Below are 23,237 nucleotides of genomic sequence, written 5' to 3'. Positions count from 1 at the left end.
TAGCTGCATCCCATAAGTTTTGGTATGTTGTATCTTCTCTGTAATTGATTTCAGACTATTTTTGGTTTCCATTTTCAGTCTTTGTTTGACTCACCAGTTATTTAGGAATGCGTTGTTTAATTTCCATATATTTGTGAGTTTTTCCTGCTATTCATTTCTAATTTCATACCATTGCCGGCAAAGAACCTATTCAGAATGATCTCAACCTATTATTTTTTAAAAGATTTTATTAATTTATTTGAGAGAGAGCTTTATATGAGAGTGAGTGTGCACAAGTGGTGGGAGGGGCCCAGGGAGATGGAGAAGCAGACTCCCCGCTGAGCAGGGATCCCACCATGGGACTCAGTCCCAGGATCCCAAGGTCATGACCTGAGCGGAGGGCAAACACTCAACCAGCTGAACCAGCCAGGTGTCCTGAACCTATTAAATGTATTGAGATTAGTTTTAGGCCTGGCATATGTTCTGTCTTGAACACTACTCCCTCTGCTCCTGAGGAGAGCATGTATTCTATTGTTAAATGGAATGTTTTATAGATACATTAGTTCTAGTTAGTTTATAGTGGTTGTCATGTCTTGTTTTGCTTATCTTCTGTGTAGTGTTATTCGTTATGGATAGTGGATATCTTTTATTGTTGGGTCGTCTAGTTCTCCCTTAATTTATTATTTCTCCCATTTTTGCTTCTTGTATTTTGTTCTGTTAGTATGAATCTTTATGTCTTCCTGATGGCAATCTATTTATCATTATAACATTTCTCTTTATCTTTAGTAACTTTTGAAATTTTAATGTCTCTCTTATCCACCCACATAACTGCTCCAGCTTCTTCTGTGGTTCCTGTTTGTATGACTTCTCTTTGCCCTTCCTTTTACTTTAATCTCTTTTTATCTTTGAATTTAGAGTATGTCTCCTACAGCCAGCCTTTAGTTGAATCAGTTTTTAAAATCCAGGGTGACCATCTCTGCCTCTGATTGCATTATTTAATGCGTTTACATGTAATAGAGTATTGTTGCCATAGCAGGTTTCCATCTGCCATTTTACATTTTGTTTTTAGGTCCTGCATCTGTTTTGCTTTTCTATTCCTCTTCTGACCCTTTCTTTGCATTGTGTATATTTTCTCAGGTAACATTTTAATTTTTTCTTATCATTTACTGTCTGTGGTCCTTTTTCTTAGCCCAACACAGTTTTTCCTCACCCACCTCTTTAATGCTGTTGTTGGCAAATGCATTACACATGCATCATACCTGTATATATTATAGGTCCAAGAGTACATTATATGCATATTATTGTTTATAGTCTTTTTAAAATTGATTGTTAGAAGAAAGAAAAACAGGCTTCTTTTTTTTTTTAAGATTTTATTTATTTATTTGATAGAGAGAGATCACAAGTAGGCAGAGAGGCAGTCAGAGAGAGAGGGAAGCAGGCCCCCTGCTGAGCAGAGAGCCTGATGCGGGGCTTGATCCCAGGACCCTGAGATCATGACCTGAGCTGAAGGCAGAGGTTTAACCCACTGAGCCACCCAGGCGCCCCAGAAAAACAGACTTCTTAAAAAGACTTTATTTGTTTATTTGATAGAGAGCAGGAGCAGGGGGAGGGGCAGAGGGAGAGGAAGAAGCAGACCCCCTGCTGAACAGGGACCCCCCGATGTGGGACTCGATCCCAGGACCCTGGGATCATAACCTGATCTAAAGGCAGCCACTTAACTGACTGAGCCACCCGGCACCCCAGAAAAATAGCTATTTTTACTGTGTTTTACGTATAATTAAATAATGACCCCTACCGGTGCTGTTTTTTCATGTGGATTTGCTTACTTTATGTGTTACTTGCTTTCAGCTTGAAGGACTTCCTTTAGTTTCTTGTAAGGCAACAAATTTTTTCAAACTTGTTTATCTGGTTTATTTATTTTTTTTTTGAAAGATAGCTTTGTTGGATATAGGATATTGTTTGACAGCATTTTTTTGTTGAGCTATTTGACTGTGTTATCCCACCGCCTTCTGGCCTCCATTGTGTTTTCTGAGAGTTCACCTTACTAGAGTTACCTTGGTAAGTGACTAAATCACTTTTTTCTTGTAGTTTTCAAGATGTTCTCTTGTCCTGTGTGGTGTAATTAAAAAAAAAAAAAAAAAAAAAACAACGTAGGTGGTCCTTGCCCCTGATTTCTAACACAGAGGTTCTAAAATCCTTGGGATTTCCTGAGTGTTAGGAGTTTCTGTTACGCCAGTGAAGGGACTGAAGATGGGGGATCCTTACCAGAAAGGGCAGGCCTGGGAGTCTCAGCCACCCGCACCTCCAGGGAAGGGAGAAGGCTGGAGATGGAGTTCTAGCCTCCGGCCAGTCATCTCTTCAGTGACACCCACATGATGAAACTCCAATCAAAACTCTGAACACAGGGCTTAGTAGAGCTTTGGGACCGGTGAACACATTGATGTGCTGGTGGGAGTGATAAGCGGGCCTGACGCCCTAAGGAGGCAGGGAGGCTCCGCGTGGCCTCCCAGGCCTCCCGCTGTGTGTCATGTGGTGTTGCTGGAGTCCTAAGCATAGTGGTCTCCTTCCTTCTGTAAGATTTTTCTTTCAGTTACTGAACCTGAAGGGATTATGGGAACCCCTGATTTATACTGTTCCATCAGAAGTGCCCCTGGCCGGGGATGCCTGAAATCAGGTCTCTTCACTGTGGAGTCCCAGACGAACTCCTGGTGGTTAGCGTCCGAACTGTCAGTATGGTATGGTACACCAGCCGGCGGGTGGAACAGAACACTCTGAGTTTCTTTTCCTGTGCACGTGTTTGTGGGTCTCTGTGTCCCCTACCTGTAGTTTGTCGAGCTTTCTGGACGTATTGATTTTTGATGTTTGGTGGATTTGGGAAATGTTCTTTTGTTTCTTTGGATATTTTCTTATTAATTTATTTCTTCTGATTCTTCTATTTTGTATGCGTTGGCATCACACATTTCTCTTAGACTCTTCATATCTCTTTGTTCTTGTTCTCTCTGGTTTTTGGGTTACAGGATCCATCAAGATCCATCTTCAAGCTCCATAATTCTTTATTCTCCAGATTCAGACCTGCCGCTGAGACCCTCCAGTACATTTGTATTTCATTTATTGTGCTTCCAACTTCAGCATTTCCATCTGATTCTTTTAGATCATGTCTGCCTCGTCACTGGTGTTTTCTGTGTGTGCGGTGCTGCTGTCACACCTTTATTTGCTTCTTTCGTGGCGTTTTCCTTCAGTCTTATTAAAACACTGATTGATAATGGCTCTTTTGTAGTGTTTTTGTTGTTAAACCCAACATCTGGGTGCTCTCACAGGCATTTTGTGTTTACTTTGTTTCTTGGCTGCGAAATTTTTTGTTGGGAAGTGAACATTTTAATTTTTAAAATGGAGAATTAATTAACATAATACACTGGTTTTAGGTATAGAGTGTAATGATTTGCCATCTGTATATATTGCAAAATGATCACTACAGTATCTACATAGTTACAAAATCCTTTTTTCTTGAGAGAACCAGAGTACACAACACATTGTTGTGTACAACACAGTATCATTAACTCCCGTCACTGAGCCGTATGTTATATCTCCATGACTTCTTTATTTTATAACTGAGAATTTTTCTGTCTTTTGAGCACCGTCACTCATTTTGCACCCCCTTCCCCAGCCCCTGGCAACCACCAATCTATTTTTTTTTATCTAGGAGCTTGCTGTGTGTGTGTGCGTGTGTGTGTGTGTGTGTGTGTGTGTGTGTGTTTTAAGATTACACAAACAACGGAGATCATAAGGTATTTGTCTTTCTTTGGCTTATTTCACTCAGTATAACGCCCTCAAGGTCCATCCATGTTTCCTTTTTTATAGCTGAGTAAAATTCCATTTTTTACCACACATACACTCTTTCTTTTTCGTTTATCTTTTGTTAGACACTTAGGTTGTTTCCATGTCCTGGGCATTGTGAATAATGCTGCAGTGAACATGGGAATATAGATGTCTTTTTGAGTCCGTGTTTTCATTTTCTTTGTATAACTAGCTGGAAGTGGAATTCCCGGACCACGTGGGAGCTCTGTTCTTAACCTTCTGAGGAACCTCCATATTGTTGTCCACAGTGGCCACACCAGCTCACATCCCACCAATGAGGCACAAGTGTTTCTTTTCCTCCACAGCCTCACCAACACTTGTTATCTCTTATCTTTTCAATACTGGGTGTGAGGTGGTATCTCAGCGTGGTCTGGGTTTGTAGTTCCCTGACGATAATGGGGAGCATCTCTTCGTGTGTCTGTCATCTGTCATCCATCTGTATGTCTTCTTGGGAGAAAAGTCTGCTCAGATCCTCTGCCCACGTTTTGATTGGATTGTTTTTAGGTTGTTGATTTGTATGAGTTCTTTTATATGTTTTAGATATTGGCCCTTTATCAGGTAAAAAAGAAAATCTGCAGATATTTTGTCCCATTTGATAAGCTGCCTTTTCATTTTGTTAATAGTTTTCTTTGCTGTGCAGAAGCTTTTTAACTGGATATAGTCCTGATTATCGATTTTTGCTTTTATTGCCTTTGTTTTGTGGCAAAACAGATCCAAAAAAGTCACCGTCGAGACCGGTGTCAGGGAGCTTACTGCCTGTGTTTTCTTCTCGGAGTGTTAGGATTTCTGGTCTTACGTTCATGACTTACTCCATTTATTTTTAAGTGTGCCGTAGGACAGCGGCCCGGTTTGCCCAGTGCCGCCTGTTGGAGAGACTGGCTTGGGCAGTCTAGTCTCCCTGTCCTTATGAATCAGTCTTGTCCACGTGTCTCGCTTCCGGGCGCTCTGCTCTGTGCTGTTGGTCTGTGTTGCGTGGAAGTGGGTGTCACACTGTTGATTATCGCAGCTTTGTGGTAGGAGGCTGACAATACGGAGTGTGAGGGCTCTGCTTTGTTCTTTTTTGGGATTGCTTTGCCAATTGGGGGTCTTTTGAGGTCCCATGCAAATTTTGGGGTGGTTTGTTCTATTTTTGTTTAGATGCTGGACATGTAAAATGCTGTGTTGTAGCAGCTCTGAGTGCCGTCCTTCTCTTCCGCCCCCGTCACTGTTGTTGTTGTTGTTTTTACTTCTTTGCTGAGTGACGAGCTGGATGATTTTAGTCCAAGCCGCGCTCCAGTCGTCCAGTGCCTGCTGTAGCTTCCGGGCGTCCCCGCCGTGGCGTGCCCACACCGCCTTCCCTCCCCTGCCGACACCCAGCTGGTCAACATCGCCGTTGCTCTTGTTCTTTGTAAACTGTGCTGGGTATGAGTTTCTTTGCAAACCGGTCTAAGCACACTGGCTCCTTGGAGGGCATCCTTTTTGAGGCTCCTGTTTGAGAACTGCTCTGAGTCTAAGGGGCCCCTTCTAGGTTCATTCGCGGTTCTTTTCTGCAAGCCAGCCAGCTCAGGTTAGCCTCTGTCGGCTCCGAGCCCTGCTGCAGAAGACGTCAAGCTCTGGGCTGTCCTGCTTCTGTCCCCGGGGAGCCCCCGAGCCAGGGCTCTGGGGATGGAGGTGGACACCATGACAGGCTTCTCTCTGATGGGTTCCTTTACTCTGGGAGCAGAGTGTCTGGGGTTCCCTCAGCTTGTTCCTAACTGTCACCCCATGAACTAGATGAGGGGATGAGGGCCGTAGAATTCCCCGCAGTCCCTATCCTCTCTGTCCCCCCGGGTGGGTGCCAGACAGAAGAAAGGGGCCCCATCTCTCCCGGGGATTAGCCTCAGGAGGGGAAACGCTTGCTGGGAGGACCAGCCTCCGCTGGGGAGCTGCTGGCTGCAGCCGTCCAGGGGCAGGGACACAGGGGTCACCGTCCACATACCGCAGAGGCGGTCCTTCCACAGAGGCTGTGAACTTCCAAACTGCCAGGTATTTGTAGGTTTTCTTAAGTAGACCTTTTTTTAAAGTAGACACTTCTTCAATTACAGTCTGTCCTTGGGAGCATTTCCAGAGGCTGCGAGAAGTTGTTCTTCCGGTTTGGTGTTGCGGTTTCCAGCGGCCGGGCTGGGGAGCACGTCTCCAGAGCTCCTCCTGCTCGTGGTGGAGGGCGGTTCGGCTCCTCCTGCTCGTGGTGGAGGGCGGTTCGGCTCCTCCTGCTCGTGCTGGAGGGCGGTTCGGCTCCTCCTGCTCGTGCTGGAGGGCGATTCTTCTTCCCTGTTAAAGCCGCGCAAAAGCAGCTTCCACATGTGGGCACTGTGGGTGTGCACGCGCACCAGGACGGTGTCGGGGCGACCGACCCCGCTGTCTTCTCCATTACTCAGTTTGCTCCTTTCTTGGTGTAAGTCACATAGCCCTCCTTCTTCTAATACAGCAAACTGTCTCGAGTTTTCGGTGGAGAAGGTACGTGGTGTGGGGGTGCTGTTGATTTTGCTTTTGCGGGTGCTCTCCTAGCCTGTGGGCAAGGGACTGTGGAGAAGTCAAGCCTGGGCTGGCGGGGGGTGGGGGGGCCCTGATCCAAGGCTGGGGGACCCCTCCTTCACCGTTAGTGCTGAATCTGTTTGTTCAAGTCGGTGGTTAGGATCGCTGCCGCTTGGTGTGTCTGTGTGTCTCTAGTAGTTTTCAAAAGGAACGATGGCTTGAGTGAAGGCACTTACTGATTCTCTATTTCTGCGCTGATGTAGACGCGTTTGCTGTTTAGGTTCGTTTTCCAGCAGGGAAGTAGGACACCGACGCGATTTACCAACAGCAGCGGGGGCTTTGGTCTGAGGTCGCCTGTTTCCTTTGGCATCTTGGCAATTGTCGTCGTGTGACGCGTGGCACAGCTCGGTTTAGGACGGGTGTTGGTGGGACTGCAGATGCGGAGGGCGCTGGTGGCACCGAGGGCTGCGCGCCGGTCTGGTTAGCGCCTCCTCCGGCTGTGGGCGGGAGCGTCGGGCGGGCCGGCGGCCTCTGACTGCTCTTACCCGTCCACGGTGGGTAAGAATCACGCCCAGGGAGCGGGCGGAGGAGAGTGTTGCGTTGGACCGTGTTGGTCTTCTGCGCCTCGTCCTCCGGGAGCTCCTCGCTGCCCGGGCTCACGGGTGCCCCTCTGGCTGCTCTGAGGGCCGGACGGCCCCCGGCGTGACCCGCTGGTCACTCTCTCTCCCTGCAGCCTGGGGGCCCTGCGGGGGGGGGGGGGCGGGCAGAGGCGGGAAGGGGGGGCGGAGCCCTCTGCAGGCGGCGACGGTCCGGTGTGTCCGTGACCGCCGCGTGCCCTGTCCACGCCCGGCGGTTTCCCAGATGCCACGGCACAAGGGGGAGCTGGGGCGCCGGTGCTCGACCTAGTCGCGTCCCTCTGCCCTACCCCACATGGCCGAGGCCGGGGGGGCAGAAGGCAGAGCTGACCCCTTCCCGCTGGGCCCCGCGTGGCGAACCCGCTGCGTCTGGGGCGACGCGTGGGCCGCAGCTCCGGGCCCGCCCGAGGGTGTTTACGCGCCGCGTCGGCCGAGTCTGGCCCTCGGGAGCCGTCGCGGCTCTTTTATTCTCACCCTACGCCTCCCCGCGGCCCTGAGGGTCCGGCCACCCGGGTTTCGTCCGCGGTCGCGGCGGTGACGCTCCGGGAGGCGGGCGGGGCCCGTGGCCTTTCCGCGGGCGACGGCGACGGCGACGAGCTCGGACGTCCCCTGCCGCACGTGCTCGTCGGGCAGACGCTGCTCCGGGCTTGGCGGAGTCCGGGTCGCGCTCCGTCGCGGTCGCGCGTCCTCCGCCTTCGCTGTTCCGCCCCCACGGACGCCGAGGACTCGGGGTTCCACCGCGGGGCTTGGTCCCCGCCGCCGGCTCGTTCTCGGCGCCGCGGAGGCCTCTGTCCCGGGCCGCAGACGTCCTGGGCCGCCCGGGGTCTCCGTCCGCGGCTCCGGCCTCCTGACCCCCCCCCAAGGCCCCACCTCAGCACCGTCACGGCCCGTCGGGGCTCTGGGTCCCGACCCGGGAACGCGGCGCTCCTGCCCCTCCTCCTCCTGCTGCCCCTCCCCCCTCCTCCTCCTCCTGCCCCTCCCCCCTCCTCCTCCTCCTGCCCCTCCTCCTCCTCCTGCTCCTGCCCCTCCTCCTCCGGGCGGCCCTCGGCCGGGAGCGCCGCGGCGGGCGGGCGGGCTTCGGGCGGCGGCGGCGACGCGCGTGCCGGACCCGTGGGCTCCGGTCCCCGCGGAGCCAGAGGACCCCCCCCCCGCGTCCCCTCGCGGGCGCCGCTGCTGCACACACGGGGCGTGCGTCGTCCCTCGGGGCTCGGGCGCACAGGTACGTGTGGGACCGAACACCCCGCTTCCCGCCGCCCCGGGCGGAGCCCTCCCCCCCGCCGTTCGCCGCGACCGCCCGCCTCCCACCGGGGCTGAGCGGGACGCGAGGGACGCAAGGGGGCCGGGCCGCGGTTCGCCGCGCCGCCTCCGAGCTCTGAGGGGCGGCCCGGGGCCGAGGGAGGCTCCGCGCACGCGCCTTGCTGGGTTGCCGGGCGGGGGCGCCGCGCTCCCGCGTTGTCGTCCCGCGTTGTCGTCCCGCGTTGTCGTCCCGCGTTGTCGTCCCGCGTTGTCGTCCCGCGGCTCCGCAGCGGCCCTTGTCCCCGCGCCCGGCTCTCAGACCCGCGGGCCCCGCGGCGGCGGACAGAGTCGCAGGCCCGAGTCCCGCCTCGGACCGGACGCCCCGCGCTGCCCCGTATTTGAGAGGCCACAGGCGGGGGCAGTGGGCAAGGGAGCCCCATGCAGGACGCGATCCCAGGACCTCAGGATCCTGACCTGAGCCAAAAGCAGACGCTTCACCCGCGGAGCCACCCAGGCGCCCCCATGGATCCCTTTGAATTTGTGATTTTGTGACCTTTGGACAAATACCTGAAGTGGGTTGCCGGTCGCAGGGCGGCTCGACCTCCGACTTTGTGAGGAGCCTCCATGCGGCTTTCCAAGGCGGCCGCACCAGCCCGCGGTCCCACCAGCCGTGGGGGGACACGCTGGGCTCCGGGCCGCCCGCATCCCTGTGCCTTCCGCACCCTCGCAGGATCTGAGCGGACCGGTCCGTGGTCGGGTCCAGGGCAGGAGCGCTGCAGACTCCGGGGCGGGTGACCCGGCGGGCCGGTCCCTGTGGGGCCTCGGCGGCTGACGGTGGACGTGTGCGTCGCGGGTCAGGGGTCCCTCAGCCTGCGCACTGCCGGCCGAGTAAGCGGCCGAGGGCCGCGGGTCCCCTGGAGGCACAGGTTCCCGCGGGGGGCACAGCCGTACAGACAGCATGACCGCTGTCGCCGCTCTGCCTTGAGGGCTCTCCATGGCGTTTCTTGCTTGTGCCGACCAGACGGGACAGCGGTCAGCGAGGACGGGGCCCACGGTCCCCAGCGCTGCCTCCGCCCTGGGCTTTGGGTGGAAATGGCGGAGGCCCGTGCTGTGGATGGAGGGCAGAGCCCGGGGCCAGGGCTGACCAGCCGCCCGGGTCATGCTTACAGGCACCCGGGGGGCGTGGGGCTGCTCGTCACCTCATGGCCTCAGGGTCACCTGCACAGCCTTCGGGGGGAGAGCGAGCACAGGTAGGGCTCAGGCCCGGCCACCCCAGTGGGGCTTCTGTGACCAGTGGCAATGGGCCGTGTCCCTCTCCGGCCTTCCCGAGGCACGTGCTGTGTGGGGGCTGGCGGTGCTGTCCGGACTGTCCCTGCGGCCCGACGACCCCGTCCTCCAGGAGGGCCCTGCACTGGCTGCGAAGTCCATTTTCTCCAGGATTACCAATTCCTCGGTAATTTCAGTGCGTCTAAAGGAAGACTGTGGTGATTTCTCAGGTTTTGAAAAAAAAAAAATTGGGTTTTTCAAATTCCATCTGAATGGCAGCGATGGCCCGGCTCCGGCTGTCCCCACGGCTGTGTGAAGGCCGGCTGTGCCGGTTCCGCATGGACAGCCCGGAGCGGGATAACCGGGGCCCCCACGGCCTGCAGCAGGCCAGGGACAGTGACAGGCTCGGCGGAGCTTCCCGTCGCCCTTTCCCATGGCAGAGCCAAGGCCCCGGACTTGCGCTCCGCCGTGACAGGACGAGGCCCTGGGCTTCCCGGGCGCCCTCCTCCATCTACGTGGGGCGATGCAGGCCATGTGCGGGCGACGGCAGGGCTGAGAGGACCCCCACAGCGGCTCACAGCCCGGATCGCACCCCTCAGTCCTCATTAGATCAACCCAAACGCTGACCTTGAATTCTGTCACCGCATTGCTAATGACAACAGGGTCTCTTCCTCAAAAAAACAGTGGGATGCCTGGCCTAGCAGAGATCTTTACCTTTCTCTCCTGGCCTCTGTGTGTTACGTTGCTTCGACAGAGCGCTGACGTGACACGGTGTCCGGGCTGCACCGCGCCGGCAGCTCTGCGCCTTCGTGGGAACCCCCGGGAGGCTGTGCGTCCCGCTCCGGCTTCTGGTGTGCAGAGGCGTTTGGCTTTTCTGTTCCCTTCGCCCTCATCACGGAAATGCCGTGGCTCATCATCGCCGCTCAGCTTTGATGTGATTTTCCTTGCTGTGGTAAAATTTAAGTCTTTACGTATTCATTTGAAAGAGAGGGAACCCGAGCAGGGGGAGGGGCAGAGGGAGAAGCAGGCCCCCCACTGAGCAGGGAGCCCGAGGCTCGATCCCAGGACCCCGCGACCATGACCCGGAGCTGAAGGCGGACACTCGGCCGCCGAACCCCCCGCGCCCCTCTCTGCTGATCTTCACCGTCTCCTTCATTCCGCCGACCTCGGGCTCGGTCCGTTCCTTCCCGACGCCCCGCGGCTCCGCAGCGCCGCGTCCACGGAGCGCGCCCTGATGTGGGCATGAGCGTCCTCTCAGAACAGCTTTCGCTACATCCACGAGTTGTTGTATGCTGTTTTCCATTTTTGTCTCAAGATTTTTTATTTCCCCTTTAAAATATCTTCTCTGATCCGTTGTTTGTTCAGAAGAATGTTTTTTAATTCCCAGGCGTTCTCCGTTTCCCGTTTCCGTCCTTGTGTTCATTTCTGGTTTTACGCGCTGGCGGTCAGAGGAGAGCTCCACGCGTGCGTGCCAGAACGCTGTGCGTGTCTGCGGGTCCGTTAGGGCTCAGATCCTGTTTTCTCACTGACTCCGAGCAGAGGAGCCCTGGCTGCCAGTGGGGCACGGAACTCCCTGCTGGGGCTGCGCACTGTCCGTTTTTGCTTCGGACGACAGGTGCTCTGACGCTGGCTGCGGGGGTGTTCACAACTGCCACGTCTGTGCGGTGGACTGGCCCCTTCGTTATTATATAGTGACCCCTCTGTCTCTTTTTGCCATTTTTAAGGTCGATTTTATCTGACCTAAAGACATCTGCTCCTCCTTTTTGCCTGAAATGTCTTTTTCTACACCTTCAATCTCCATCCATGTGTGTCTTTATGACCAAAGTGAGCCTCTTGGAGGCAGCATATCTTTGGATCTTGTGTTTTTATTTATTCAGTTATTATATGTCTTTTGATTGGAGAATCTGATTTTTTTTTACATGGACTTGTTGGTAGTTAGGGACTTACTGTTGTCATTTTCTTGATTGTTCTCTGGCTGTTTTGTAGACACGTTGTCCCTTGCTTTTTATCCTGCCCTCCTCTTTTTTTGTATTCTGACGTCCTTCGGTGTCCGTATGCTTTAACTTTTTATGATGTTCTTTTGTGTAATTACTACAGGTTTTCCCTTGTGGTTTTCATGAGGATTTTGTAAAACGGTTTCCTGATAGCTTCAGTAGCATTCCTCTGGTTGTCAAGGCTGCAGCGTATGGATTTTTTACATTGTGTGTCCAATAACAGAATCTTATAATTCCGGTTATGTTTACCATATTTTAACCTTTAAAGTTGCGAGTGAATTATGTACCACCATGATTGTATTACAGAAATGACCAACTATAAATTTACCTTCACCAGTGAGCTTTACGTTCCCTTGTCATGCTTTTATGATGTTAATTGGCATTTTGTTATTTCTGCCTAGAAGAGTCCTTTCAGCATGTCACGGAGGGCAGGCCAAGTGGCAGTGAGCTCTGTCCACTTCTGTTAAGGAAAGTGCTGATCTCCCCTCATTTCTGAAGGACAGCTGTGTCCGTCTAGAACTCCTGGTTGACGGGGTTTCCTTTGTAAATACTTGGAGTTCGTCGTCGCATTCTCTCCTGGCCCTAGAGTTTGCGGTGAGAAATCACCCCGGCTGAGGCTGGTCCTTAGATGCATCTCGTCTGTTTCCTCGCGCTGCTGTCCAGGCTCCGTCCCGGACGCGCAATCTCGGCACCGCAGCGCGCCGCAGGTTCAGCTGCGTGAGGTCCCCTGGGCCCCGTGGATCCGGACGCGCACGTCTGTCCCGGGTCGGAAGCGTTCGTTGTTTCAAATATACTTTCTGTCTCTTTCTCTTCTCCTGAAATTCCCACAACGCGGCAATAATCCCCACAGGCTTTCTTCATGCGTGTTTCTTTCTGCCCGTAGTTGGCTGATTTCAAAGGTCACTCGCTCTTTTTCGGCGTTGTCAGGTCAGCTGCTGAAGCCCTTGAATTTTTCTCCTTAGGAGTAATTCTACAATTTCTGGGTTACTTCGTGCTTTCCTTTCTTGTTTTTTCATTTTGCTCGCGTGTCGTTGAGCGTGTTACTCCGCATCCCCATGTGCTCGCTCACAGATGCGCGTTCACGGTTGTCCTCGCAGCTTGACTCTTGGGGGGCCAGTGGCGCCCTTCGAGGGCCTCCTGGATCTCATGCTGCCCCCGAAGGCCGTTCGGCCTGAGCCGGCTTGCCGCTGAGGCGCTCCCGCAGGAAGCACCGTGCCCGGTTTTGGCGGCTTCACAGCTTTCTCCCCACGGGGCAGGAAGCCGGGTGCCGCTGGGCTCTGGGCGGGGCGGACGCCGTGCTCTGCGTCAGACTCATTTCCTCATTTCTGCAGCCGCAGGTCTTGGGTGCCACTCAGTTACAGAGCGCGGTCTTGTCTTCGTTTTTCTGGCTGTCGCTTCTCCCTGAACCCGACCTCGGTAGTAAAGAGCTCTACAGCCTGGTCCTGGGGCTCCAGGAGGCGCCCGGCCTGTCTCGCCTGCTACAGCGTGCCCTGCCCCCAGACGAAGACGCCCCGCGGTCCCTGCCTGACACGGCCGCGCTCGGGAGCGGACCCGGTCGCCGGCGCACCTTCAAACGGCCTTTGGGATGGGGGCTCCCCGGAGGTCAGGCTGGGCTGGCTGGGACCTGCAGGGTGACTGAGTCACGTCGAGCACACGTGGGACGTTCCCTCGGGCCCCTCCTGGCCTAGGGCACAGAAGGTGCGTGCAAGCCTGCGGCCGACTCCGCGGACCACACGGCCAGGACCAGAGTCATGCGCCGAGCTGCTCCCCTCCGGGCCAAGCCCAGGCCTGTCTGCCTGCGGTGTCCTGGGCCCTCCCCGCCCAGCGCCTCTGCTGCCCTTTGTGGTCTCGCTGCCATCGTCGTGTGTGACGCCACCTCTTCCAGTGACGCATCTGCCCTGAGATAGTGTCGCTCACTCGCTCTGGTGACTCGTGGTGCCTCTGCGGCCCTGTCACAGCCGTGACCATGTGTGTGCTGGGGTGGAGTGGCGGGACCTGCGGCTGCCCGTCGGGGGTGCGAGGGCTGCGCGTATGTGCACCCCCCCCCGCCCCCGTGCACGGTGCAGGGAGGGGCGCGTGTTCTGGGTGCTGCGGTCCCCACTCCTCGGACCGCTAGCTGCGGGGCCTCCGGCGGGGCTGTGCTTTGCTGGCCCCTCCCACGGCCCGCTCGCTGACCAACGGGGACCCCGGGGCCCTGGGAGCTGATGCGTGGGCTTGGTGGTGGGATTTTCGTCTGCTGTGAGATGATCCCACACCCCGTCGGGCCAACATCCACCCTCTCGAAAACGTCTCTGCCTGTGGGGAGAGTTCCTGTGGCCGCTCTTGCCCGCGTCCCGTCTGCCGGCGCCCGCACCCCCGGGCCCGACTGCGGCCTGGACGCCTGCCTTCCACACCCCCCTCCCCAGCAAGCGCGGCTCAAGTTCTTGGGAGGAGTTTGGGGTTTGGGGTTTTGGCTGCACGCGGGCATGAGATCAGAGGGTACCGAGCTTCCTCTTGGCACATCTGCCCCTGCCAGCAGGACCCCAGCGTCATTCACGGCCGAGTGAGGGCCCACGCGTGAGCACAGGACCCTTGGGGTGCTCTGGGCCGCCTGCAGCTCTGCTGGGCGGGCCCCGCGCCCCCCGCCGGAGCACGATGCCCGCTTTCCACCCCCGCCGCCCTCTGCCGTCAGGAGCGCCCGAGGACGTCTGTGGCTGGTGGTCTCCTGGGTGGTGGCCCCAGAAGTGCTGTGAACGGTGTCTACCCCCACGTGGGGTGTGTCCTCGGAGCAGCCACGGCGTGGGGGTGGGGTGGCCAATGGACCCGGCCCCGGGGCACCATGTGATGGGCAGGAACCCAGCCCCTCGGGAGACCTGCTGTCCTTGCCGCGGCACCCAGCGAACCGTGTCCGACATGTCCGTGCACGTCTGGAGCGGGGCCCTGAGCTCCCGGCCTCAGGGGAGGCCCCCGAGGGGGGTGAGAGACTAAGTTAGCGCTGAGGGTTCTCTGAACCCCCCGGCAACTTCCTGACACAGGGCCTGGGACGGAGCGGCCGTGCTGCTGAGGGGCGGCCCCTGGCACGTGTGGGTCCATCGGGCACTTCCCCCCCCAACCCCCCCGGAGCTGTGGGACCAGGGAAAGACGTGGCCTTGCCCCGAGCGGCTCAGCAGGAAGTGGGCAGGGCAGGGTGGTCCTGCTGCACCTGGAGGTCCTGCGGGGGCGGGGGGGGGGTCGATGCCCGCGGCCTGGCGCCCACCCACGGGCTCCCGAGTGCTCAGCGGCCACCTGTCCTCCTCTTCCCCCGGGGCTGTTTCAGTCTCAGCGGCGGGAGTGTGGCCGTCCCTCCCCTGGTCTCAAAGGGCCCCGGGCTCCCGTTTTGCCGAGAACCCCCTCTGCCGAGGAGCCCCGCGTCGAGTCTGCCTCCGTTCCCGGTTCGTGTGGCAAAGTCTCCTCCCCGCTGCGCAGCCCTGACCAGTCACACCCGCGGTCGCCCCACGGGCTGGGCCGGCTCCTGTCGGGACGGTGGGCGCCGGGCTGCCTGCCACGGCTGACCCCAGGTCACGGGCCTCCCCGCGGCCCCGTGAGCGGCTTCTGGGGCGTCAGACTCAGGCATGGCCGCCGAGGGTGTCGCACCGCCTCCTGGTCCGGTTTCCGGGGTTGCTTTAGGTCACCTTACGTGTTTCGTGTCTCCGAGCATGAGAGTCGCCCCCCTCCAGGCCCTGCTGGGCGACCCCGGGCGCCCCGTGAGTTCACGGGTCAGGCACCGGGCCCAGGGACCTCCCCGCCCCGGTTCCTTCCTTCGTGTTACTGCGGCCCCCGGGACCCGCACCGAGCCGGACACGGAGGCCGAGAAGCCGCCCGATGGCTGTGGCGTCCCGTCTGGCTCAGGCTGTGGGGCGAGCCGAGCGCCCCCCACCGCCCGCCCGCTCCGGAGCGAGGGTCCCCGCCGCGAGGGGACCGCGTGGGCGCGCGCAGCAGTGGCGGCCCGCTCGAGGCCCCGCGGCCGCCGGGCCCGGAAGCCGCCTCCTTCCTCCCTCAGAGCCGCGCTCTCTCTCTCAGGTTCCGGGAGCAAGCTTCCGGGGCTGGAAAGAGGTGACTTCTCTGTTCAATAAAGACGACGAACAGCACCTGCTGGAGAGATGCAAGTCCCCCAAGTCCAAAGGGTGAGTCCCGTGGGGCCCCGCCGGAGGGCAGAGCCGGGGGCGGGGGGGGGGGGGGGAGGAGCAGATCACGGGGGCCGCCCGAAGCCCCTCGAGAGCTTACGGGATGACCGAAAGCTTTCCCGGACCAGCTCTCGAACTCAGAGTTGGCAATGGCCCTTGGTCCTCAAACAGCCTTGAGCCACGTGTGAGACGTTTACTAACTGCAGAAAATCAAGGCGGGGGAAAGATTTTCGAAAATTGTGTGTATTTAAACTGGTCCAGTGCTGTTTATTATAAGCAGAATTTTTTAAAGTATATTTAAACGTGAAGAGATAAAGTCATTGAGGGCTGAGCGGGATTGCTACCGGCGTGTGTGAAGGCAGGTGAGCCGGTTGGGCCTGGCCGCGGACGAGGCGCTGCTCTTCGGGCCAGGGGCGCCCGGGCAGCCCTGCTCCGGCCCCACGGCCGGGCCGCTTCCTTACTCTGCCCCCCGCCCCCCCACGGAGGACAGTGGGCCCGGGTCCCCGGGGTCGGCACCTGCGGGGTGCCTCTGCCCAGGGCTGCGGCCTGGGTTGTGCGTGCACCGTGGCACCCCGGGGACGGCCCTGCTCTCGGGCTGGGGGATGCCGGCCTGGCTCCCGCCCCCTGCTGTCTGGTCCTCCCCACGCCCAGGGTCTGAGGCTCAGTCGTGTTCAGCCAGTTACCCACGCGCAGCCGTGCACGCGTGAACGGCCGTGACAACGGCTCGATAAACGGAGTGTTGGTCCCCGTCTCTTCATTCGGACCCCGCAGCTCCCTGCTACCTACTTTGCTCGAACACTCGAGCATTTCCTTGTGTGAAAATTCGCTCTTTGCTGTGTAGAGCCAAGTGTTCCTTCAGATACGGCTCCCCTGGCTTCATTAATAGGCAGGGACTTACTTTAGTAATTTTAGTTCAGTTATAATTACAGATTCGCATTTACTTTATAAATGATTTACACTTGTGAAAAAGTGTTCCGTGTGCACAGCAGACCCTAACCGAGGTCCCGAGTCACAGGGTCACCCACACGCGGCTGTCTTGTCTCCCACAGAACTAACTTACGGTTAAGAGAAGAGCTGAAGACAGAGAAGAAGTCTGGATTTTGGGACAATCTGGTTTTAAAACAGAACATTCAGCCGAAGAAACCAGACGAGATCGAAGGGTGGGAGCCTCCAGCACTCGCTCTCGAAGAGGTGACGGCCGACGCAGGGGACACGGCGAGCGGCCGCCCCCCTCGGCCGGGCCGGGAGGAGGACGGCAAGGGCTGCAGGAAGTACAGCAGCCTGGCGAGCTCGGGGAACAGCTCCCGCTGGAGCCTGCGGTCGGCCGGGAAGCTGGTCGGCATCCGACGGCAGAGCAGAGGCCACCTGACCGACAACTGGGAGGAGCTGGAGTGACCGTCCGGCCCCCGCAGACGGGACAGGTGCACAGAGCGCGCGTCCCCCACCCGCAACCGCTAACGTGGCCCCGTGTCCTCTCTCTCCGTGCAGGCCCGAGAGTGCCGTCTCACGCCGTGTCTGCTCGCACGCCCGCCGCTGCCCTGGTGTTTCTGTGAGAACCAGAGCAGAGCGCCTTCCCCGCCTGCCCGCAGGCTGACGGAGGGGAGCCCCGGCCACCTCCTGGGGAGCGTCGCCTCTAACAGCGCTGCTGGGCACGGTCCCGTGAGCCGCACCCTGCTGTCCTCCCCTGCGTGCCCCCCGCCCGTGTCCTGCATGTGGTGTCCGTGTGTGTCCGTGTGTGTCCGTGACACTCGACTGTAGCGGCGGGCCGGGCCCTCTTCTGCTCCCAGAAGCCCGCGATCCAGCTGTGAAGCCGATCTTCCAAAGGTTCTGTTAAACTGTGTTCAACCCGGCGAATTAAACTTTTTTTCATCATAAATACCAGGAAAGCAAAGGTTACATCCGGTGCAGCATGAAATGCCAGTCTCCGCTTTACCTTCATCTCTCGCGCTGGGAGGAGGAGTCTCCCGTGTGCACGGAGGATGGGGACGGTGGTTCCTCCTTTAGGGCTCCTCTTACTCGTCCCAAACGTCCACGCTGTGATCTCCGTGCTCTTCTGAAAGCGTGTTGTTCTGGGGCTGCAGGTTCGAGAGTACCGTGACGTGTGGGTCGGGGTTAGCAACTTGATCCTCTCAGTTACTCTTGGGAAACACGGATTTGCTGATGGAGTTCAAACTATATAAAATACTGCAAGTGCCTCTTTTCTATAACGTGCAGGTGTCTGGTTTCCTAGTGAGCCAGCTGCCGTGGCCGCCGAGGAAGGACAGGCCGCACGCTGGGCTCAGGGCTCCTTGGCAGGACCGCCATGTCCGCAGGCGGCGCCCACGGCTGCCTGAGGCAGTGGTGGTTTGGAGGAAAAGGTTTAGAGGTTTTTTTGGTTAAAAACAAAACCTCCAGTGACACTGTGCATACCTCTTGTGCGAAAACACGCCCCCCCCCCCGGGAAAACACTTGTGGGACCCCGCGCAGGCCCAGTGCCAGGACTCCTGATGGTAACAGCGTCAGTCTGTCCTCCACCTGCCCATCTGTCCATCTTTCTTTAGTACACGAAGGAACTTGACTGAGTTCTGAATGGGGGCATGTCTTAAGTTCGTTAGGGCCTTGAAATGCTGGGGGGTGTCTGGTGATACAGAGGGAAGCTAGAACAAGTCCTCAGGGAAAGGGGTCAGTAGGTGGCAGTGGCCTTGCGTCCCCGGCAGCCCTGCCCGGGCTGGCTGGACTCGGGCGCGCGCGTCAGAGCCGGAGCTGGAGGCGCTGTGTCTGGAACCCGAGACCCGCGGCAGGTGGCCGCACACCCGTGTGGCAATGCTAAGTGCCTGTAACTCACCTCTGTGCAAGTCTGTGACACGAGGCTGGCGACACTCCTTCATGATACTGTTTCCGAACATCTGAAGACAAAGCCAGATCGGAATTGGAATACGCACTGTAAATCACATTTTTCTTATTACAAAGATTAATGTAAAAACAAGCTTTTTCTTCTGTTGTCTCAGACTAAATGAAAATAAGTATGTTTGTGGTTTTTTAATATATTTATTGCCGTGCTTTGGGAGAAAAGTATTTTTCTTGATCAAGTTTACCGAGCAGCTGTGTGACATTCACGGGTTAGTGAGAGAATGTGGTTTTGGGGGTTTTGTCTGCCTTCTGTGAACACATGACATCACTGTGTAAAGGGCCAGTGGTCTGTGCTCCTTCTACTGTTGCTTATTTTGTAAAGGAAAGTGACCGGCGTTGAAGAAAGTAGAATTCATTCTCAGCTGAGGTTTTAAAAAAAATAAAAGTATCATTCATTTCCTCTTTCGTTACTAGTTTGCGTGGTCATTGGCATCGACTTTGAGGTGAACGCTTGAGGTAACTTTAGTCACCGAAAGCTGGTGGCACTTTTCTCGATACCTTAACCCTCATTTTAAAATGCAAACAGCACAAGGAGACAAAGTGTCCGGGACGTACCTTCTGCATAGCTGAGCAGAGGAGCCACCGGCGTCCACGGTGGCCGGGCCGCGGGGAGCTAGCGGCGCGCCCGTGCTGAGCGGACTGTGGGGTCGGGCGCTGAGAGCCGCACCCAGTGGAGAAGCCGCGAGCATCCCAGCAAGAGCAGTTCTACTTCACCATCCCTTAGCGGAAAGTCCGCGAGGAACAGTGGCCTGTTCCAGAGCAGACGGGTACACACCTCAGGAACCAGGGACACACGCAGCCAGTGGAGCTCTGCTATCTGGGGATCCGGGGGGCAGGTACATGGGGGGGGCGCGGCCCTGCGCCCCAGTCCTGTCCTCGGGGTCCTGCTATGTACAAGGGGTTCACAGGTGTGTCCCCCACCCTGCCCGCCATGACCCCCGTGCCTCCACCTTCCCAGAAACCAGGGCTGAGGTCAGTCCGTGCTGGTCAGGTTCCCCGGGGCCGTGAGATCCGTGGCGTGTGGGTGGACCGACCCGCCCCCCAGGCCGACACGGCTGGTGCCTGCAGCCACCGAGCACAGGGAATCCGGCCGGTGGTGTGACCGTCAGCTGCGGTGGTGGGGGGGGCAGTCACGGGGACGCCGTCCCAGATAGCCCACCTCCCGTGCCGGCAGGAGAACAGAACGCCCATGACCTACGGAGGGTGGGCAGTGGTGTGGTCACGCTTCTGGGGCCGTGGCAGGAGGGGCCCCAGCGACCACAGGGCTGGCTTTGGCGTGACGGTCCGGGCCGTCAGAGACCCCCCGGCAGGTTCGGCAGCACCCACACTGCCGTCCTCCCCTCGTCACCTTTGGCGACGTGCCGTCCGACAGTGGCTCCCTCGGTAGCTGGTTGGGCTGTTTCAAAATTAGATTTCTTTAAGCGTTTAAGCTACGAACATCATGACATTTCAACCCTCAATTTACGCTGCCAGCACGCGCTCCTCACCGGCACCGTCCACAGCCACCCACCCAGACGCAGACCTCCCCGGCCCGCCGGAAAATGTCCGTCTAGCTCCTCGGAACCTCGTCCTCAAAACCAGGATATGGCGCACAAGCTACGTCTGACCCCGCGACACGGCGTCTGCGTCAGATACGGCACGTCACGGGGCTGTCCTCCCGGCACCGCGGGCAGGGCTGAAGGCTGCTGGGCCCTGCTGGGGCCTTGGGGACCCCGCTTCCTGCCGACACAGCCTCCCGGGGCCGGGCGCCGGCGTCAGCACGCGCGCCGTGTTTCTCAGCTGCCGCGGCTTCTGACGGATCGCACGCCCCCAGTCGGTGCCCCCCTGCACGGTTTGTGGGAGAACCTCCTGGGGTTCTGATCACACCGCGAGGCCCTTACAACCTCTGCCTCTCGGGCCACAATCTCTCCCGTGTGTCCGGCAGCAGCTACGCTTAGGACACACCAAGCCTGGCACCTTGCGTGGAAAAAGTTGTGTAATTAACGAGGTTTTCAGAACCGCAGGTGAGATACTGTCATCTGGGGAGAGAGGCTGGATAGAATTTCCGCTCTCCCCAAGAGTCACTAGGACCGGTCTCTTTGGGATGACTTCCGCTGAGTGTCATTTCCTTAGTAAGTCAAAATTAGTGTTGGGGTTTTAGGAAAATATTGACAAGATTTTTAAAAGTACAAAGTTTAGATAATTTAACTTTTCCAGAGAGCTGAGCGAGTCTGAACCGGAGGGGACGATGGGAAATACCACTCACGCAGGGCGTTTGGAGAGGTGAAGTTTGTTTTCCTTTGGAAACTAGAATTTCCGAAGTCTCCTCCCCGGAGGCGTCGGGGCTGGTGCAGGAGGTGAGCCGGAGATGCCAAGCGCTTCCGTTCTGTAAGGATCTTCAAAGCTCGGCACGGAGAAGCTGCCCGCGAGAAGCCCCGCTTTCCTAAGGAACCAATGAGGAGAACACCCCGTCAGGAGCGCGCGACTCCGGGTGTCTACGAGGGCGCGGCTTCCTCCTGTGTCTTTCCCTTTATGTCTGGGAGCTTAGGCGGCTTCAGAAGTCACATGAAATATTGGGGAAATCGATCTAAATGTGAATAATTACCTCAGACAGAATCACGGGTAGCATTTAAAATTCTCTGTGTATTGACTTTTTTAGAAAGCTTTTTACAGGGGCATCCGGGTGGCTCAGTGCTTAAGTGTCTGCCTTTGGCCCAGGTCGTGATCCCAGGGATCGAGCCCCGCATCGGGCTCCCTGCTGAGCAAGGAGGCTGCTTCTCCCCCCGCCACGTCCCATGCTTGTGCTCCCTTTCTTGCTGTGTCTCTCTCCGTCAAAGGAATAAATAAAATCTTAAAGAAAATGAAAAAAAAAATTAAAAAAGCTTTTTACAATGAACATCTATTACTTTTTAGTAAAGAGAAAGGTAACAGTTATTTTAAAAAGTAAAATGTTAAGTGTCAAACATATGTAAAAGAAAAGAAAAACATAAGTAATGGGTTGGCAAAACTATGGCCTGCTAGCCAAATTTGGGCCACCACCTGTTTTTTCATGGCCCATAAGAATTATTTTTACATTTTTAAATGGTGAAAAAACTTAGAAGAATCCTGTATCATGACACATGGAAAGTGTACGAAATGCATGTTTCTGTCGGTCAAGTCTGACTGAACACAGCGCACTCACTCGTGGACAGGCTGCTCGCCGGCCGGTGTGAACGCCGAGCGAGTGGAGGAGGCGCACGTGGCCCACAAGGCCCCGTACGTTCACAGAGCAGGTCTGCGGAGTCCTGCTACGAACTCCCGGGTGAACCACCCTCCTAGCCTCAGCGATGATCTAATTTTGTCTTGTATAGGTACTCCCGACTGAACTAGGACGTTACAGTGAATCCCAGACACCTATAATTTCATCTTCATGTTTAAATAAAAAACAGTTGGGAATTCATCAAGGAAATACGGTAATTACAAACATACCTGCAGCGAACAGTGACAGAATGGAAAGAGAAAACAGGCAGCTCCAGGGTACAGTAGAGACACCAATCCTCCGCTTTCAATAAAGGATAAAATCCACCAAGTGGTAATTCCCTACATGCATTAATAGAATGAAGACAAAAACATTATTTTCACTGATGCAGAAAAAAGCATTTGATAAAAAACTAACTCAGAAAATCTGCTCTGACTTACTAAAGGATATAGCAAAAGGCCACAGCTAACCTTCTACCTGGTGAGAAAAGACTGAGCGTTTCCTCTAAGGTCAGGAATGAGATGGGAATGTCCACTCTCACCACTTCTGTCACATACACATCGTACTAGAAGTCCTCGTCATAGCAATTAGGCAAGAAAACTAAAAGGCCTCCCAACTCTAAAAAGTGTAACTATTTATGAATGATACGATTTTATTTGCAGAGAACCCTGAAGATTCTACCTAAAAAAAAACAACAACAAAAAAAACAACAAAAAAACAAAAGCCACCACCAAAAAGCAGAATAGGCACGCTTAGGAAAGGTGCAGGATACAAAATCAATATAAAAACAACAGTTGTGTTTTTATACATGAACAATGAGAAACTGCAAAGGGAAATTAAGAAAATCTCATTTACGACAGCAACAATGAGTAAATAGTTAGGAATAAACTCAGCCATAGAGGCTGAATTATTGTACGCTGAGAACTAGAACGTGGCTTAACGCCATCAGAGCAGACACAGACAGACGGAAAAACCCACCATGCCTGTGGCCGTATGACTTGTGACGACACCACCACCCAAGGTGATCTACAGATTCAATGCACTCATCAAAATTTAGCAGTTTTTGCAGAAATAGAAAAAATCCTAAAATTTGCATGGACTTTCAAGGGACCCCAAATAGCCAAAACAATCCTAAAAAAGAATAAAGTCAGAAGACTCACATATCCTGATTTCAGAACTCACTATGAAGCTACAGTAATGAAAATAGTTTTGTCCTAGCATAAGAACACAGAGACACACAGACCAATGGGATGAGACAGAGCTCGGAAACACACAGTCACATACACAAACATGATTTTCAACAAAGGTGCCAACACCATTCAGTGGGGGAAAGGGCGGTGTTTTCAGCAAACGGTGGTGAGAAAACTGGACGTCCACATGTAAAGAATGAAGTTGGGCCTCACCTTACACCATACACAAGTATGACCTCAGTGGTCCAAAGGCCTAAACGTAAAAGCTAAATAAAACTGTAAAAGTTCTGGGCAAAAGCGGCAAGTTTCACGACCTTGGGTTTGTCAATCATCTCTCAGGA

At 55.9% G+C, this 23,237-nt stretch overlaps 2 protein-coding genes and 1 long non-coding RNA gene across 6 annotated transcripts in view; 1 reads left to right on the top strand and 2 right to left on the bottom strand.

Moving 5' to 3' along the window:
* Positions 1–18,894, top strand: part of TDRP (testis development related protein) — a 39,968-nt gene extending 21,074 nt beyond the window's left edge. Inside the window, exons 3-4 of one of the 2 annotated variants that reach the window (XM_080797760.1) lie at positions 15,497–15,600; positions 16,650–18,894. In XM_080797760.1, the coding sequence (XP_080653886.1) occupies positions 15,497–15,600; positions 16,650–16,995 (450 nt within the window). In that variant the 3' untranslated portion in view covers positions 16,996–18,894. Of the gene's footprint in view, positions 1–15,202; positions 15,601–16,649 lie in introns of those variants that run through there. The other variant, XM_080797759.1, reaches the window with a different exon arrangement.
* LOC308339275 lies at positions 17,560–19,164 on the bottom strand. Its single transcript, XR_013966487.1, has 3 exons — positions 19,045–19,164; positions 18,425–18,485; positions 17,560–17,675 (listed from the first exon to the last, which is right to left on the bottom strand). It is a non-coding gene; the product is annotated as an uncharacterized lncRNA (long non-coding RNA).
* Positions 19,165–20,734: 1,570 nt separating this feature from the next.
* The window catches only part of FBXO25 (F-box protein 25), a 57,202-nt gene continuing 54,699 nt past the window's right edge, over positions 20,735–23,237 (bottom strand). For all 3 annotated transcript variants that reach the window (XR_013966484.1, XR_013966485.1, XR_013966486.1), the window contains exons 10-12: positions 21,937–22,047; positions 21,074–21,318; positions 20,735–20,911 (exon numbers count right to left, since the gene is read on the bottom strand). The gene's annotated coding sequence lies outside the window, so the exon portion shown is untranslated. The remainder of the gene's footprint in view (positions 20,912–21,073; positions 21,319–21,936; positions 22,048–23,237) is intronic.

The sequence above is a fragment of the Martes martes genome (assembly GCF_963455335.1).
Source record: "Martes martes genome assembly, chromosome: 2".
Lineage (NCBI taxonomy): Eukaryota > Metazoa > Chordata > Mammalia > Carnivora > Mustelidae > Martes > Martes martes.
This window is presented reverse-complemented; position numbering and strand designations above follow the sequence as displayed.